Below are 17477 nucleotides of genomic sequence, written 5' to 3' on the forward strand. Positions count from 1 at the left end.
ATGAGGGTGGCCCATGGTCCTGTTCCCTTCTAGCACCTATACCGGGTGATGTGGGAGCCAGCATAGCTCCCACCATAGGCAAGCAATTGTGTGCCCCCTCCACCCCCACCAACCGTGATGATGGTAAGAAATGACTCTGCCCCTCCTACCCCCGTGAGGGCAGGAAGAAACATCCATGCAGTAAACCACCTCCGGGCAGGGAGAAACATGTGTGTGCCCGATAAGCGGATGGGGAGAAACATCCCTGTGTTCTCCCACTCACCCAGTGAAGGAGAAACATCTGTGTTGCCATCACCCGGCGGAGGGGGGTACGTGTGGGTAGAAACGTCTATGCCCCCTCTCCAATAATGGAACGGATTTATGTCCATGTGCAATCCCCACCTGTGCAGGCAGGAAGAAACGTCTGCGTGCTGCATCCACATGTGTGGGGAGAAGTATCTGCACCCCCCCAGCCCCCCCACCCAGGTGGGGTGAAACATCTGTCCATCCCCCCTCCCCCAAACGGGTCAGGAGAAACATCTGTGCACACCCAACGTGGGTAGGGAGAAAGGTCTGTATGCCCCCTGCTGCAAGGGCAAGGAGAAACGTCTCTCGTGTCCTTCCTCCCCCTCCACCCTCGTGCAGACAGCAAAAAACATCTGTTTCTTTCCCCATCCACCGCGTGGCTGGGAGAAACATCTGTGCATCCTCCCCTCCGTGCAGGCAGAAACATCTGTCATTTATTCTCCACCCTCCCTTTTCCTGGCAGGCAGAAACCTCTGTAATCCCCCACGCAGGTGTGGATAATCACCTGTGCCGCCAACCCCTCCAGGTGGGAAGAAACATCTGTGTGCAGACAAGAAGAAACATCTGTGCCCCCCCCACCCCCGAAGCAGGGAGAAAAATCTGTGAGCCCCTCTTTATCCCACGCATGGAGAAACATCTGTGTGCCCCCCCCCCCCCCTCACGCAGGCTGGGAGAAAGGTCAGTGAACTCCGCCACTGGCATGGGAAGAAATGTCTGTGTGCCACCCAACCTCCCACAGGGAGGAGAAACGTTTCTGTACCTCCCTTTCCCCCTTCATAATAGGTACAACATAACACTTCCTTAACCAAATAATGTGGAAGGGGATTGGGTCTCTGGAACACCATGACTGAGTCTGCCCCAGGGAATGGGGCCCAAGGTGCCCATTGTGTACCGGGGGGGGGGGGGGCACATGCCCCACTCTCGTCAATTTAATAACACCCAGGGGGATGGGGTCCATGAGGACTCGAGGAGAATTGGGGAGGGTTCTGTGCAACATCCTTTCCCTTTTAATAGAATGTGACCCATGTAATGTGGTTCCCAGGGCCTAAGAAAGGCTCAGGGAGAAGGCAGCAGACCTCACTCCCCTTTGTTAAAATGTGGTCCTGGGAGTTAGCCTTTCCTCCCCCCCGCACCCCCCCCCCCCCCCAACTCCTGAGAAAGGCGTAGTGAGGAGGCTTCACAGCCCCTTACCAAAAAACACCAAGCCCTGGCATGGGAGTGGGTGCTCTTTTAGAAAAAATATTGCAAATTTGCAAATCCACACCATAAACAAACCAATAAATGCTTTTCCTATGGAAAGGTGGGCCTAATTACAGAGAACGCCACTGGGTAATATCATTTATATATGTATGGGTAACTGTGAATATCCAGGATGTTTCCCAGAGGGGTAACGGAGTGACATCATGTACACTACAAAAGCGCAGCACTGAGCACTTAACAGATAGTGGCTGTCGAAGGGCTGCCTGTCAGAGTTCCATCATGTCTCCTCAGTGTGGGGCTATGCAGACTCATGCTGACAGGGGAGAAGGCTTTTGAATGCAGAAACAGCATCTCACTCATTCCCCAATCTCCCTCAGGTGTGGAGACCTGTGAAAATGCAAGTGAGACCGCCAACCCCCTCCGCACTTGGGTTCTGGAAACCAGGGTGATGCAGTAGAACAAAGAGGAAGCAAGCGCTTCCTAGGGTTGACTTCGCAAAAGTGGTTAACCACTGTTGTGAAACTCAGAACTGAATATCCAGTTTTTAATCTGGTCTAATGGAAACCTTGGACAACAAAATAATCTTTAATGCCTTTTCAATTGAGGCACACATTGCAAATGTTGAATTACTGTTCCTGAACAAAGGCAGTCAAGATGCCTAACAGCTGCAGTATTAGAGTCAAATATTGATAAATGGGTGTGCCCACAGTGATTGAGAACTATAGACTCAAGGCTCATTTTTGCCAATACACATTGATGCCCCTACATCTTGCTCTAGACAGCTGTTTAAATACTTGACAAGGACCAAAAGATGTGGATAAATAAAGATAGGAATGTTATAAGAAATACTATAAAATAGGAATCTCGTTTAACAATTATTCTTTCGAAAATGTAGTTTATGTCCTACCAGGAAGACATTTTTATAACATTTTTCGTATGCCCTTTACTTCTCTTTCACTTCCGGAAGACTGGAAATGTAGGAAATATTTAAAAAATAAATAAATAATGTAGGGTTCAGGCACATACCTCAAGGACCAAAGTACAAGGTTCCTTGAAATAAGGTTGCATGGAAGACTAAACCTAGTTAACAATCATCCATCGAGTAGTGAATAAGTGGAGGAAAACTATTCATTAGCAACACTGTCTAATCAGATGAAGGTATTGGTACAAGATGCTTCGAAAGTCACTGTGGATAAAACAGACACCACAGGGATTACTAACAAAAATTAAAATCTGCTAGACATGTTCTAGACAACACCAACAACATTTGTACACCAGAGGAAGAGGAACCTTGCATAACAGGAAATGGCAAAATACCAAAACACCAAAACTGAAAATTAAAAAATAAGGAGAGTTTTTGTTCTATCTAGAGGGAAGATTGTGCAAAAAGATGGTACATTTAGGTTCATCAAGGAACATCCTGAGAAGATTTAAAAGGATATCAATTCAATCGCTCCACTTTCCACTAATGACCCTAATTGAGTTATGATCAAACTATCATTGACCAATATTACATGAAGCATGTTTAGTCAGCATAACACTGATACCACCACTGGCAAGCTAAGCTAGAGGATGTCTGGGTACAGGTCCTATAGAAGTTATGGTTCTCTTTGGGAAGATCTGTAATCTTAGGTCTGTAGAGTGCTGGTCAATAACAGATATGCAGATTAAAAAACATATCTCAGGATGACTGTCACTTGTGAAACTAGAAACATTCTGCAGAATGAGAGTTCACACCCACATACAGGTAAAAATGTATCTTACCCCGAGATAAGTCAGAATGTGATTAACCCTACGATCTAAATGAAGGAACTCCTGAACATCCCCCCCTCCCTTCGCCTCCCCACAACCTCTGATAATGGGATGGATGATGACCCAAGGCTTGTGAATACATTTTTGGGGAAATTAGTAGTACCTTAGGCAAAATCCTGGGGTTGGGAACAGCAAGTGATGATTTTCCTGAGCAATGCCTTTTCCAAACTCTTAGCAGAACACAAGCAAGCTTGTTGATACCCCTACTGAGGTGATTATTTTAGGTAAACAGGGCCTCCTGGGGTGTGGCCTAACTACAATTCCACCCACCCCCAACCATGCAAGTTTTTGTAATCTTAATGTATGGCTAATTAAACCCAGCGGACTGAGGATCTATGCAACCTTCAGTGTAGTTATGCCTCTTCCTTAAGACTTGTTAGGAGCTAGACTTGAATTAGCAGAAGAATCCCTCTTCCTCCCAGGTGGGTTATCTGATTTAACCAAAAGAAGGTGGGTAAAGGCAGAAAAGCAGAGAGCATTTCCATCTACCGGCTTGTCAGTATAGATCTTGACTTCGAAAGAGGATGAGTGGGTGGTAAGGCAACTCTATGGAACTTTTCTTGTGTCAACAGTTATGGTAGCCAATAGGATGTTGCTGAGTAGCTTTCAATGATTAGTAAGTGCCTGAAAATCAATGTAATCCAAGTCCGAAGTATCCCTTTATAGGGCCTGATTTAGAGTTTGACAGAGGGGTTACCCCTTCACAACGGTGATGGCTATCCTGTCAGCTGAAATACAAAATACCTATGGTATTTACATTTTGTTGCGGACGGGGTATCCCTCATTGTTGTGATAGAGTAACCACTCTGCCAGACTCTAAATCTGGCCCAAAATAGCAAAATATGGACAATAATGCCGAAACCTCTTAGCTCCCTTTAAAGGTAAACACATTTAATAAGACCATCTGAAATCTTTATCTGTCCTTAGCATTTATGGAGCCTTCTGTAAAACGGTTAAGGGATTTCCTTATTTTCGTAAACCCAACATTCTACAATATGCGTGCAGTTTTGATTTTGATCTTTTTTCAGAATAGCATTAATTGAATACTATTCATATTCCTTCCATTTCAATCTGACATTTTTAATATTATCAAGTTGGTATATTATTGCTATTTCATGTTACTGCCTTGTCAGTTTATGAACAGACTACTGTAGTAGTTTAAGTATGGTGTAACAAGACACCAGGGGGCCAAGCGGGAACCGCCAGAAGACCGTACCGCGGTCAAAAGACCGCGGCGGTCATTCTGGGTTTCCCACTGGGCTGGCGGGCGACCGCCGAAAGTCCGCCCGCCAGCCCAGCGGCAAACACCCTTCCCGCGAGGACGCCGGCTCAGAATGGAGCCGGCGGAGTGGGAAGGTGCGACGGGTGCAGTTGCACCCGTCGCGAATTTCAGTGTCTGCAAAGCAGACACTGAAATTCTTTGTGGGGCCCTCTTACGGGGGCCCCTGCAGTGCCCATGCCATTGGCATGGGCACTGCAGGGGCCCCCAGGGCCCCGCGGCACCCCCTACCGCCATCCTGTTCCTGGCGGGAGACCCGCCAGGAACAGGATGGCGGTAGGGGGTGTCAGAATCCCCATGGCGGCGGAGCGCGCTCCGCCGCCATGGAGGATTCTCAAGGGCAGCGGGAAGTCGGCGGTACACCGCCGACTTTCCGTTTCTGGCCGCGGCTGAACCGCCGCGGTCAGAATGCCCAGCGGTGCACCGCCAACCTGTTGACGGTGCTACCGCCGACCTCCGCCATGGCGGTAATTACCGCCAGGGTCAGAATGACCCCCCAGGTTCTTTCATCCAACTCAACCAGTAATTTCTTCACGAGTCTAGGTAGAAAAACTGAATAACTGATCACATCAATTGTTTCTCTGAAGACAATGCCATCTACCTGAGATCCTGACTGATCGAGCTCCAACGTTAATAGGATTCTTATAAGGAGGTCTACGTGTGTCCACCAATATTGCCTAAATTGCATGGTTTTAAATAGGAAATGCCTTCCAATTACATTAGCTTCCCCGGATTTTTTTTGGCTTTTAGTGAAATGGCAAATTAAGAGGCCTTGGAACTTTCTCCTTACCTGGACAATCCCTTTGTTCTTTAGTGTCTTTTATGCCTGTTTTTATAGAAACGTTAAAATGCTCTTATCTACCCCAGGTTTACCAGCAACATCATTAGATGGCCTGTGATATTCTGCCCTTTGTTTGCATCCCATCTGTCAAGAAATACACAAGCTCTAGACTGGGAAGCAGACTTCCGCTACAGAGGAAGAAGGTGTTATCCACTCAACGACTTCAACACTGAATAGACAACATCCTATCTGATCACAGACGGATATTGGATGGAACAACGCCTTTACAACGCGGTCTTTACAAAGACCGGGTCTTTACCACCAATGCCTTTAAAACGAATTTAGTTGTAAAAGCACGTTTGGTAAAGTTACATGCATGGTAAATGCTCCCCCGCCATGACCCCTAAACCGGACATTATACTCCAGCTGCCCAAGCCCTTAAAACTGCACCACCCAACCCCTTCCCAGAGCCCTAACCCCAGCCCCGCCTATCAAAGCCGGTCCAGAACTTTCCCAAAAACTACCCCGACCCCCTCCACCCTGCCCAAACTCTAAAACCTACACTGGCCTAAAAATGACCCCACCTGTCCTAAAAACTACCCCGACCCCCACCCTAAACCGTAAAACCTACCCTAGCCTAAAAAGTACCCTTCCCTAAAAACGACTCCCACCATCGCCCCGAAACCTAAATCCTACACCGCCCTGTTCTAAAAACTACCCGATCTCCTGCCATAAACCTACAACCTAACCTACCCTGTCCTAAAACCTACCACGCTCTGTCATAAACACTACTCCATTCCCCCCCCCACCCTGAATCCTAAACCCTCCCCCACCTTGTTCTGGAAACTACCCCGATCCCCGCCTTCACCCTAAACCCTACCCTTCCCCTGTCCTAAAACCTACCCCATGCGGTCAAAAACTACCAGACCCCCCGCTCTAAACCCTAAAACCTACCACATCCTACAACCTACCCCACCCTGTCCAAAAAATACCCGACCTCTGCCTTCACCCTAAAACCTACCATACTCCTGTCCTAAAACCTACCCTGCTCTATCCTAAAAACTACCCAACCTACCCTGCCCTAAACCTACACTGTCCTGTCCTAAAAGCTACCCTGACCCCCCCACCCCAAACCTAAAACCTACCCTGCCCTAAAACCTACCCCGCTCTGTCCTAAAAAGTACCAGACACTGCTCTAAACACTAAAACCTACCCTGTCCTAAAACCTACGCTATACCCCGCCCCACCCTGAATCCTAAAACTTACCCCACACTGTTCCAACTACCCCGACCCCCGCCTTCACCCTAAACCCTACCCTTCCCCTGTCCTAAAACCTACCCGGTTCTATCCTAAAATCTACCTAACCCTGCTCTAAACCTTACAATCTTACCGGTCCTAAAACCTACCCCACCCGGTCCTAAAAACTACCCCATACCCCCCCCAACCCTTAAACCTGCCCTAAAACCTACCCGATCCCCCCCCTGTCCTAAAATTGAGCACAACCCTCCCTCCCCAAACCAGGCCCTACTTACCTCTCTCCTCTGGTCCCTGCTCCTTGCTTCCTTCCGCCCGACTGCTTTCTCTACAGTCACCACGCACTAGCGTAGTAAACGCACATGCGTGGTAACGGCTGTGTGGTCAATGCATATTGTTGCACTGACTGCGCTGCTAGTGCTGTTTCCCTCTTACATTTAGCACTACCGTACGCCCAGGAATCCGTGCAGAGTTCTTCCTGCTCATCCGACAATTTGTTTCAATCACCATGTGTGAAGAAAGCCAGAGATGAAAAAAATTGCTCAAATAAAGCATATCCAAGCTTTTCAACTTAAAAACCTCTTAGCAATGGGTTCACTTTGGTTTAAGCAGCCTTCAGATACCTTAGATTTCATGGAGGAAACAGTTCTATCTTTTTCAGTTGCTTCTGACCTCGTATTTCTGTTATCAGCGCTAAAGCCCAAATAGACGAGGTGTTCCTTTTGACTGTACATGTAATGTATTTGCTTTCACCTACAGGCTTGCACTCTGGTTGAGCCAAAAAGTAAATCAACAACTCCCCCAGTGTATGGTTTATTGAAGACATGAAAAACACAATGTGCCTTCGCACAGATCAGTCAACGAAGACAGAACAATAAATTAGACAGCAAGGGAAGATTCCAGTTTCAAAGAAATTGCCTTGGAATTGAAGATCCTTTTAAGGCGCGAGGGGTGGGCATCTTACTACTTGGCAGCTTAACAGCCCAAACAATACCATTTTTGTACTAGATTCCTCAGATGCAATCCTGCCACACAGTTTTACCCATTTTTCACCCCCAAGTACATAAGTGTGTGCAGCCACCATCTTCCTCAGGGGTCACCGTTAATCTTCTGTTTACAAAAAAAACCAAGGGAACCAAAACCTCAGCATAGTGCTTGCTAAAAGTGTAGTTAAATGACCCCTATCACAAGGACATAATGACTTTCAGGGCAAGGCTATACAAAATCTGGTGACTGCCAATGAGTGCGACCAAGTCCTTCTTGATTGCATAGTGGTGAAAGCCTGAGTTTCAGCCAACACCAGCTTATTGGCATGACTGAGCTTGTCAAAGTCCTGTTGCACTCTCACTGGCAGCCCTCTCTTGACATCTAATAGGAAGGAACAGCTGAGGTAAGGAACTGGGGTAGATAAGGCTCTCACACACAAGCTATTCAAAACTATGGGGGGACCAAAATGTTCATTACTCTTAGGGAACCATAACTTGAAACATTTTTCTTGTGGTCCTTGATAAAATAAACTTTGTGTGCATTTCTTCTCTGCTGAATATTAAAGTAAAAAAAACAGGAGCCTCGGGTTTTACAATAGAGTTATTTTCAACGTAGGTGTCTGGCAAGTCCATTTGTTTCACTCTGCAAATCTGCTTGTCCTTGTTTCTAATGCCAAGAAGCAGAAACTGGAGGGAGAATACCACTAAAGGCAGAAGCTCACTGTGCACAACCCTAAATCAAGAGATGCACCTCGATAACTACAATGAGGCCATTACATCACAAGTAACTACATTATAGCAAAGTTTGAACAATTATAACGGACATCGCTATGTGAGAAAAGTATTAAAACTGGTAATCTGGCTGAGAAGGTTTATCTGCACATTCAACCTGTTAAAATAGTCCCTTCTGACAGGCCTAAAAACTCCTTTCAAATATTGATAAGTCATCCCTTAAGAAGACCGAAATGCTCAATAAAGTAGGGTGCATGATATTTATAAGCAGTGCATGTAAATGTTGAATATAAAACATGTCCATACAATGGCAAGACCAAAAGCAACTTCTACTATAACAGGATTAACTGATCCACAGAACGCAATTGGGAGTCGATATTAAAATTCAATAATGTAACAAATCCCCCTAGGAACCATATAACATTTTTATTCTTGGACTTTTTAAAATATTTATTACTAATCCAATTTATTAATAAAGTTGGATTTGTAATAAATGTTTTCCAAATGATACTTTAAAAAAAAAGTCATCTTGTCACTGCCTGAAGCCTCTAGAAACACATTTATTTGAGATTCCAACTGTCACCACGTACGTGAATAACTCATTGATGTAGTGTAAACAGGCCCCCAGAGCTAACACAAAGCCCTTGGGTGTAGGAGGTGTTCTATTCTCCTGACAGGATGACCATCTGGGTAGTACCCAGTAACTTAATTATCTTCGAAAAGTTCTGCCCCATCACAGGCAGATGTAACTAACACCTGGGACTGCCCCTTCTTTTGTGCTTCTAACCAGCCAGGCACCAATCCTAGTGGGAAAAGAGCTGCTCATTTCCCTGGCCACATTTCTATGGCGGCTATAGAAGTGCTGCACATGGGAGGAAAGCTTATGCCATTTTGATTTTATGAAGAGAGGCACTGTGGGATTGTTTGTAGTAGGGCACACAGGAATGGCTGCAAAAGATGGAAGGGTTACCTCTAAGAACTGTTTTACTATTGTTTAGGGAGCGATGAGGGGCCACCTTAGTCACAGGCTAATGCCAGGCACATATGTTGCACCACTGGGCACTCTCTTAAGAACATTACTGGACCTGTGGAAAACAAAAGGACTGCACCTGCTGTTGACATCTGTGAGCAGAAGCCAAAGGTCTGGACCTGCCTCCACTTTAATTCCCGGTCTAAGAATCGGGCTCCAAGGGTCAGCTTGCTCGTGCCCATGCCATGCACGCTGTGGTCATCAATGGTGTAATTCTGGATATTCAGTGCAGTTATCAATGTCGTCTTAGAACAGGTCATGAGAGTTGTAATATGCAAGGTAATTAGCAGTGCATGGTGAGGGCGTTAATTGGCTGTTTTAGGGAACGAGTTATAGTTACTTGGGATAACTACAACTGCTAAATTTTAGTGGTTTGTTCATTTAATATAGTATGATTTCACAGATATTTTCACCTAACTACAACGTCCCTTTAACGTTTGTTTTTTTCCAGTCAATTTCAATGGATTTTTTTTAATGTATAGTAACATTAGACTATCACGCAGCTTTCAAAAAGCCATCCGCACACACCACCAACTCATCCGAACCACCAAGAGAACCACCTTCAAAGACCGAATCAACAACAACACACAGGCACAAGAAGCTCTTTAACATCGTGAAGGAACTCTCCAACCCCAGCTCCAAAGCCAACACCATCCCAAGACCTCTGCGACTCCGTAGCCTCCTACTTCCACCGCAAGATTGCAGAAATCCACGAGAGCTTCGGCACCCAGAACCCCCCGGCAACCACCAACACCCAGATTCACCTCCGACCAACCTCCTGCTCTCCTGGACCTCCATCAACAACAACACCATTGAAATCATGAATACTATCCACTCTGGCTCACCATCTGATCCTCTGCCCACACCATATGCGCAACAAAGCAAGTTCTGTCATCGCACCCAAACTAAGGAAGATCATTAACAGCTCCTTTGAGTCCACCACCTTCCCGGAGAGCTGGAAACACACAGAGATAAACACCCTCCTCCAAAAACCCAAGGCGGACCCAAAGGACCTCAAGAACTTCCAGCGTATCTCCCGGCTCCCCTTCCAAGCAAAAGTCATCGATAGGGCCGCCAGACAACTAACCCACTTCCTCAAGGAGAACTGCACCCTTCACCCTTTACAATCCGGAACTCGCAGCAACCACAGTACCGAAACTGCCCTCATCGCCGCCACAGACGACATCAGAACCATACTGGATAACAGCTTACCGCAGCTCTCATCCTCCTGGACCTCTCGGCAGAGTTTGACACCGTCTGCCACCACACCCTACGCTCATCCCTCAGCAATGCAGGAATCTGTGACAGAGCCCTGGATTAGGTCACCTCCTTTCTCTCCGGCAGAAGCCAGAGAGTCCACCTCCCCCATTCTGCTCGGAGGCCACCAAAATCATCTGCAGCGTACCTCGCCCTCGCAACCATCCCACGTGTCCGTAGAACTACAATCAGCGGCAGATCATTCTCACACCTCACCGCCAAGATGTGGAACACTCCACCCACCTGCATCAGACCAAAGACCTCCTTACCTTCAGGAAACTCCTCAAAAGCTGGCTGTTCGAGCAGTAGCAGCACCCGATAATCCACCTCCTACCCCCTCCACCCACCTCAGCGCCGTGAGTAGTGCGCTTTACAAATTTCTGATTGATTACAATTTTTAACTATATCACCACTTTAACCTTTGATTTTTTCAGTTAATTTCTATTGTCTTTAAAATAAAGATGTTGATTGCTGTGTGAAGCTTTGGGTTAGGCGCAGGGCCCGGCAGAGCCTTACCTCCCCACAGGATGTTGTTGGGCACACCGCCTGGCAAAGGGTCAGCATCAACATACATAAAGCAAACCTATTGTCTGTCAAAATTACTAATAATTAAAATGAAATGCATATTTTATTAATTTACACTTTACAATGTTTAATAAAATAGTTGTCATAAAAATATTAAGTAAAAATAAAAATCTGATCTCTAGTCTCTCTGAACATCACACAAAATGTAGCCATAAACACAACCATGAGGGGACCCTGTACTCAAGCTGAAGAGCATAGAGCTCCAGCTAGAGCTGCAAAACAAACAAATTGATAAGCTCTCCTGAGGTCATGGATTAACCCCTTAGGTGCTGGGCCTCCCCCCACATACCTTTTTCTCCACATAAGCTATCCACACCTAATTTTTTTTTTTTTTTTTTCCAACATCCTATAGATTCTAAAGATACCCAGAGTTTGTGGATTCCCTTGGAGGAGACCAAGAAATTAGCCAAAATACAGCTACAATTTCGTTTTATTCAGAAAAACTGGAAGAAAGGGCTTCAAAAGAAAGCTTGTGGTTTTGCCCATGAAAATGGCATCAAAGGCTTTGCGGTGCTAAAATCACCAGCTTCCCAGCTTTCAGGAGCAAGCAGACTTGAATCAGAAAACCACTTTTTTTCAACACAATTTTGGCATTTTACTGGGACATACCCCATTTTTTATATTTTTTGTGCTTTTAGCTTCGTTCCAGTTAGTGACAGAAATGAGTGTGAAACCAATGCTGGATCCCGGACAGCGAAACATTTCTAAAAAGTGGACAAAAATCCTTCCACCCAACATTCCCCCAAATCTCCCGATAAGAATGGTACCTCACTTGTGTGGGTAGGCCTAGTGCCCGTGTCAGGAATGGATCAACACAATGGTCAATGTTAGTTCTTACATGAGGGCAACTGTTGACCCTGGAGTGATCCATTCCTGAAACAGCCACTAGGTACAAGCACTCCAATGGGGTAGCATTTTTATCATGACAGGTGGGGATACACTGGGTGATAGGAATTTTGTGGATCCCAGAATATTCCTGTAGTATGTGTGACAGAAATGAAAGAAAAAAAAATAGAATTTGAATTTAAAATTTCACCTTTGCAGGCTATTCTGGGTAAGAAAACTTTTGGAACCCCACACAAGTCACACCTCTGTGCACACCCCCGGATGCCTAGTTTTCAGAAATGTCTGGGTTGGTAGGTTTCCCTATATGACCGCCGAGCCCAGGACCAAAAACACTGGTGCCTGCCTTAAAAAATAAAAAAACAGCTTGTTTTGTGATCGATGATTCCAATGACTCCACAATACGATTTGGGCAGTGGAATTTGGGACTGAACTGAATTGGGGAGGTACCCAAGAGAGAACTCTCTCTGTGCTTGCCGCCACATGCACCTGCTCTCTGGGTTGGGATAACACGCTATTGTCCCGCTGCACAGACTGTGCTTGCGAAGGGACATCAGGACTGTCTTCATCAACTCCCTCAGAATCATTGGTAGACGAATTGTCGGAAAAGTCACTCCCACAGTCTGCCCCATTGTCCTATCCCACAGATGGTGTCTCTGTATCTGCTGTTTCAGTCTCTGATCCTACGTCAGAGCTGTCCTCTATAACCTGAGTTAAGCTTGAGCAGCAGTCATCCAATGAGATGCCTTCTCTGCTACTGGCTAAACTGTCGCTCTAAAACACTAGCGTATGTAGACCGTCACAAAATTGCACGTGGGTGTGTGAGATGTGTGCAACAGTAAAGGTCAGTCACCTTACCTTTGCTTCTTCCCTCAATCAGCATGTTCTCTCAAGACACTCAAAAAAAAACAAAAAAGACACTATTACTTCACCTTGTCACATACCAATTGTTAGACCTGACATCCTTAGGAGTGGTCACCCCTAACTTTTTGCCTACCTCCCTCTACCATTATGGACACTGTTTTTGCTGGTTTTAGGACTCTAGCACTGATTAGCAGTGGTAAAGTGCGCAAAGTGCATTTGCACTCTCCCTTTAAACATGGTGACATTGGTTCATACCCAACTGTATTATTTAATCTACTTGTAAGTCCCCAGTAAAGTGTATTACATGTGCAGCATTGACTGTGCAACCCACATAAGTAGCCCCTTAACCATGCCTCAGTCCTGCCATTGCAAGGCCTGTGTGTGCAGTTTCATAGCCACTTCGATTTGGCATTTGAAGGTACTTGCCAAGCCTCAAACTCTCCTTTTTCTACATATAAGTCACCCCTAAGGTATGCCCTGGGTAACCCATAGGGCAGGGTGCTATGTAGATAAAAGGCAGGACATATACCTGTGTAGTTTATAAGTCCTGGTAGCGTAGAACTCCTAAATTCATTTTACACCACTGTGAGCCCTGGTCCTTTCATAGGCTAGCATTAGGGCTACCTTCATATACTGTTTGAGTGGTAAATTCTGATCTGAAAGGAGTAACACAGTCATATTTAGTATGGCCAGTATGGTAATAAATCCTGCTGACTGGTGAAGATGGATTTAATATTACTATTTTAGAAATGCCACTTTTAGAAAGTGATTGTTTCTCTGCACTTGAATCCTTCTGTGCCTTACAATCCACATCTGGCTAGGTTAGTTGACAAATCCCTTGCGCATTTCACTCAGACAACCCCAAACACAGGATGCTCATTCACACCGGCACATATCTGCATACTGAATGTGTCTACCTGGGCTGGGAGGGTGGAGGGACAGTGGCCTGCCCTCACACCATTGACTGCCACACCCCTATTGGGACCCTGGCAGACAGGATGGAACTGAAAGGGGACCTGGTAAAGCCAATCTTTGAAGTCTCCCCCACTTCAAAGGCACATTTGGGTATTTAAACAGGGCTTCTGACCCTACCAACTCAGACACTTCTGGACAAGATACCACTGGTGAAGAAACTCTGAACCAGACCCTGCAACCTGCCAAGAGGAACTGCCTGGTTGCCCAAAGGACTCATCTGACTGCTTTTCTGCAAAGGACTGGGAGGATCCAAGACAGCGCACCAGAAATCGACGCAAAACCTTCCCTGCAAGGAAAATTATCGACGCATCGTCTGTGTGCGCCTGGGGAAACCAATGCACAACTCCCCGTTTTCCACGTATCTCTTCCTCTGCGGTCCCTTGCAGAGAATTTGAACGCAAACCAGACACTTGTTGCTTTTACACACTAAAGACTCTTTCTGTCATTCTCTGAAGTAATATTCCAACGTGTATTTATCAAATCGTGATCGTTTTGACCTGCATTTAACCAGATAAATATGTATTTTTCTAAACACTGTGTGCTGTATTTTTGTGGTGTTATACTGTCTTAATGAATGATTTATTACACAAATACTTTACACATTGTCTTCTAAGTTAAGCCTGACTGCTCAGTGCCAAGCTACCAGAGGGTGGGCACAGGATACTTTGGATATTGTGTGACTTACCCTGACTAGAGTGAGGGTCCTTGCTTGTACAGAGGGTAAACTGACTGCCAACCAAAGACCCCATTTCTAACACCAATCATCACAGTCTTTAGCGCCTCTGGCGCCCAGTCCAACAATTATTATTGGTGCTCCCACTCCCATGACCTCCTCCTCATATTCCCTCACTACCACCCAGCAAAAGTGGCCTTCATCTCTCCATAGCCTCCCTCGCACATACATTTGCTTTGTATTATAGCGCAGGGAATGGCTGGCTTTACTAATCCACTCAACTATTTATGTGAAATAAAGATTTGATCTTTGCAGCAGGCATATAAACCTTCTGCAGTACTTTATGGCATCAAAACTGCCACTAGACAAAAGTCAGATCCTTTAGTAGCAGAAACAATCACAAGAATTACTTGACTTTTTTATTGCTGCCTAAAAGCTACGTGTCAGTTGAAGTATGTGCATCGCTTTGAGGACGCAAGCTGCAATATCTAGGTCTTTTTACCCCTACCAGTACTAGGAGGGCAGGGTCTCCATACCCTGCCTTCTTACATCATTTTTTTAATTTATTTTTTAAATCAGGACTGGGGTACTCAGTCTCTAAGTGCTAAAACATCTTTGATGATGTTGTGGCAACCAATGGCATCCTATCTTAAGATCTGTCTGCTCCGTGATCCCCTGCAGTACAAAATGTGTACTTAATATCTCTAAAACTGCTGAACCCACACAAATCCCAAAAGCACACCTGCTGGACCATGATTCAGCTGTCTGCCAATTTGGTGAAATTCTGTTGAACAGTTTTTGCAGTATTGGTGTTCAATATTCCGATAGGAAAATAAATGTGAAAAACCCTTTAGAGACCATGGCAAGGCCCTGCTCATACAGATGCCCAAACGCAGGGGTGCCTCGTAGCCTCCTGCAGTCTCCCCAGCCAGCACCCATAGTGGGTGCCAGCAGGAGCCAGAAAAGTTTTTGATGTGGATGCAACCCCACAACTCTCTTTTCATGGGGAGCCACGAGGTAGCCCCAGGGTTGCGGCAAGCCCCTGCCGGCTTCCCTGGCATGAGCCGGCCACATTATTGGTGGTCACTCTGATGGCGACCCGTGGCACCCACAAGGTGCTGGATATTGGGGGCTGGGAGTGGTAGAATTACAGGACAGTGGTAGAGCTCCAAGGCTGCTGCCACTCCAGCAAGCTCACCGGCCAAAACTAAACTTTGTGTTGGTGGGGGCAGGCTTCATTAATATGCAACTGCCTGTGTAGGAGCAGCATTTTTCTCTGCTCTCGACTGTGTGGGAGCAAGCGGTTTGCCCCAACTGGGAAAGTGATGGCATGGAACAGATTTCTATTCTTTTACTGTAATAGACAAGGCCAGGCACCACAATGTCCCAGGTGAATGTATGCCCGGGAGACTGTGACTGAGCTCCAGGGGATTAAAATACTCTTGCTCCGATGAATGGGGTCCCCGGGACCTCTTTAAGGATTTTGGGAGGCAGGGCCACACACCATCATTCTTATCATATATACCCCGGCCATGGAATATTGGAACACCATGGCCTCCAGAAGGATCAGGGAAGATAATGCGCACCCCCATTCCCCCAAAAAATATGATGCACCCCCACTGGCCCATCATCTGCAGATCTGCAGCTCCAATTTTTCAAAAAAATGCAGTTTCTGGCTCACAGGAGGGTCCCTCTACCACCTCTGTTTATGGTTTTTACTTTTTCCGTGGATAGTAGACTGTGTTTCATGGTCCTGAAGTGGCTGCCATCACATCTTTGGCTGCCTATCGGATCTTATCTTAAGATCTGTTGGCTCCGCAGATCGTCCACAGTGAGAAAAATATATATATAAAGTTTTTCAACCTTAATGGCAATCAGGATGTAGTGACTCCCAATCTGGTGGCCACGATGTAATGACTCCAATGTAGTGGCATACAATTCACCAAATATTCGAAAGCTGCAAACTTTCAAAGGGGTCTTACCTTTGATGCTTCTTCATGATTTTCAAAGTTCACAAAACCAAAACCTCTGGATCGACCAGTTTCATCACTCATGACCTTTACACTCATGGTCTTTCCTGAAATAATTAAAATACTTTGTCATCAAAACTTTTGCCAAGTAGCAGGGTTTGAAAGACATTGTAGATGCTTAATTCAACTAATAATTGAGGAAAAGGAATAGCATTTGCAATTTTTATGGAGCCAACTTAATATAATTGAATTGGTGAGTGTAAACAGATACTTGCTACCTCAAAACAGTATGCTCGCCATGCACATCAAAAACCCATGCTTGCCAACCTAGTATAAACTGGAACACGTGTACATAGTTTAAAATAAAATTAAAATAAAAAAATACTTTACTTCTACAATGTGGTATAACGTTTCTGTCACGTGCATAACCAAATCAATGGAGCTTACGTGAAAACCTGTAATGATGGGCTAGAATCACTCACAGATGTCAGTAGATTAAGTGTTGCAATAAAGGTATACTGGCATACCCTGATGGTACCAAACAAAAGCTATTCTGACTCCGGTGAATTTTTAGTCCTATCGCAAATATCTGTTAAAACTAACCCAGCGCTGTTTTGCCATAAAAGCGTAGAACATTTAACAGAACCGTGACAAAGCAGCTTTTCTGACCAACCTAATCTTTATGTTCCTGTTCCTCAACTTCCACCTCCAACAAACAGAACAAGGGTGTTAAGCCGAAGACCAGTGCTTTAAATGGGCTGGTACTGAGTACTGGCACTTTTTATGGGCGAGCGCAAGGCCAAGTCCATTCTGTAATCTGTCTTTGGGCATGTCACGTCAGTCACTTACATTGCTTCATGGCCTTGCCTTTTAAAATCCGCTTGTTTTCATTTGTGAAAGGAATGCATACGTCATGCCTTTTCCGGTGTTTCGCCCACCTACAGCACCAGT

The 17477-nt window shown here is 45.6% G+C and overlaps 1 protein-coding gene across 1 annotated transcript in view; it reads right to left on the reverse strand.

The window, feature by feature from the left end:
- PABPC1L (poly(A) binding protein cytoplasmic 1 like) overlaps positions 1-17477 on the reverse strand; it is a 428971-nt gene that overhangs the window by 235023 nt on the left and 176471 nt on the right. The window contains exon 6 of the mRNA XM_069243541.1: positions 16539-16633. Coding sequence (XP_069099642.1) covers positions 16539-16633 — 95 coding nt within the window. The remainder of the gene's footprint in view (positions 1-16538; positions 16634-17477) is intronic.

The sequence above is a fragment of the Pleurodeles waltl genome, chromosome 7 (genome assembly GCF_031143425.1).
Source record: "Pleurodeles waltl isolate 20211129_DDA chromosome 7, aPleWal1.hap1.20221129, whole genome shotgun sequence".
Classification (NCBI taxonomy): Eukaryota; Metazoa; Chordata; class Amphibia; order Caudata; family Salamandridae; genus Pleurodeles; species Pleurodeles waltl.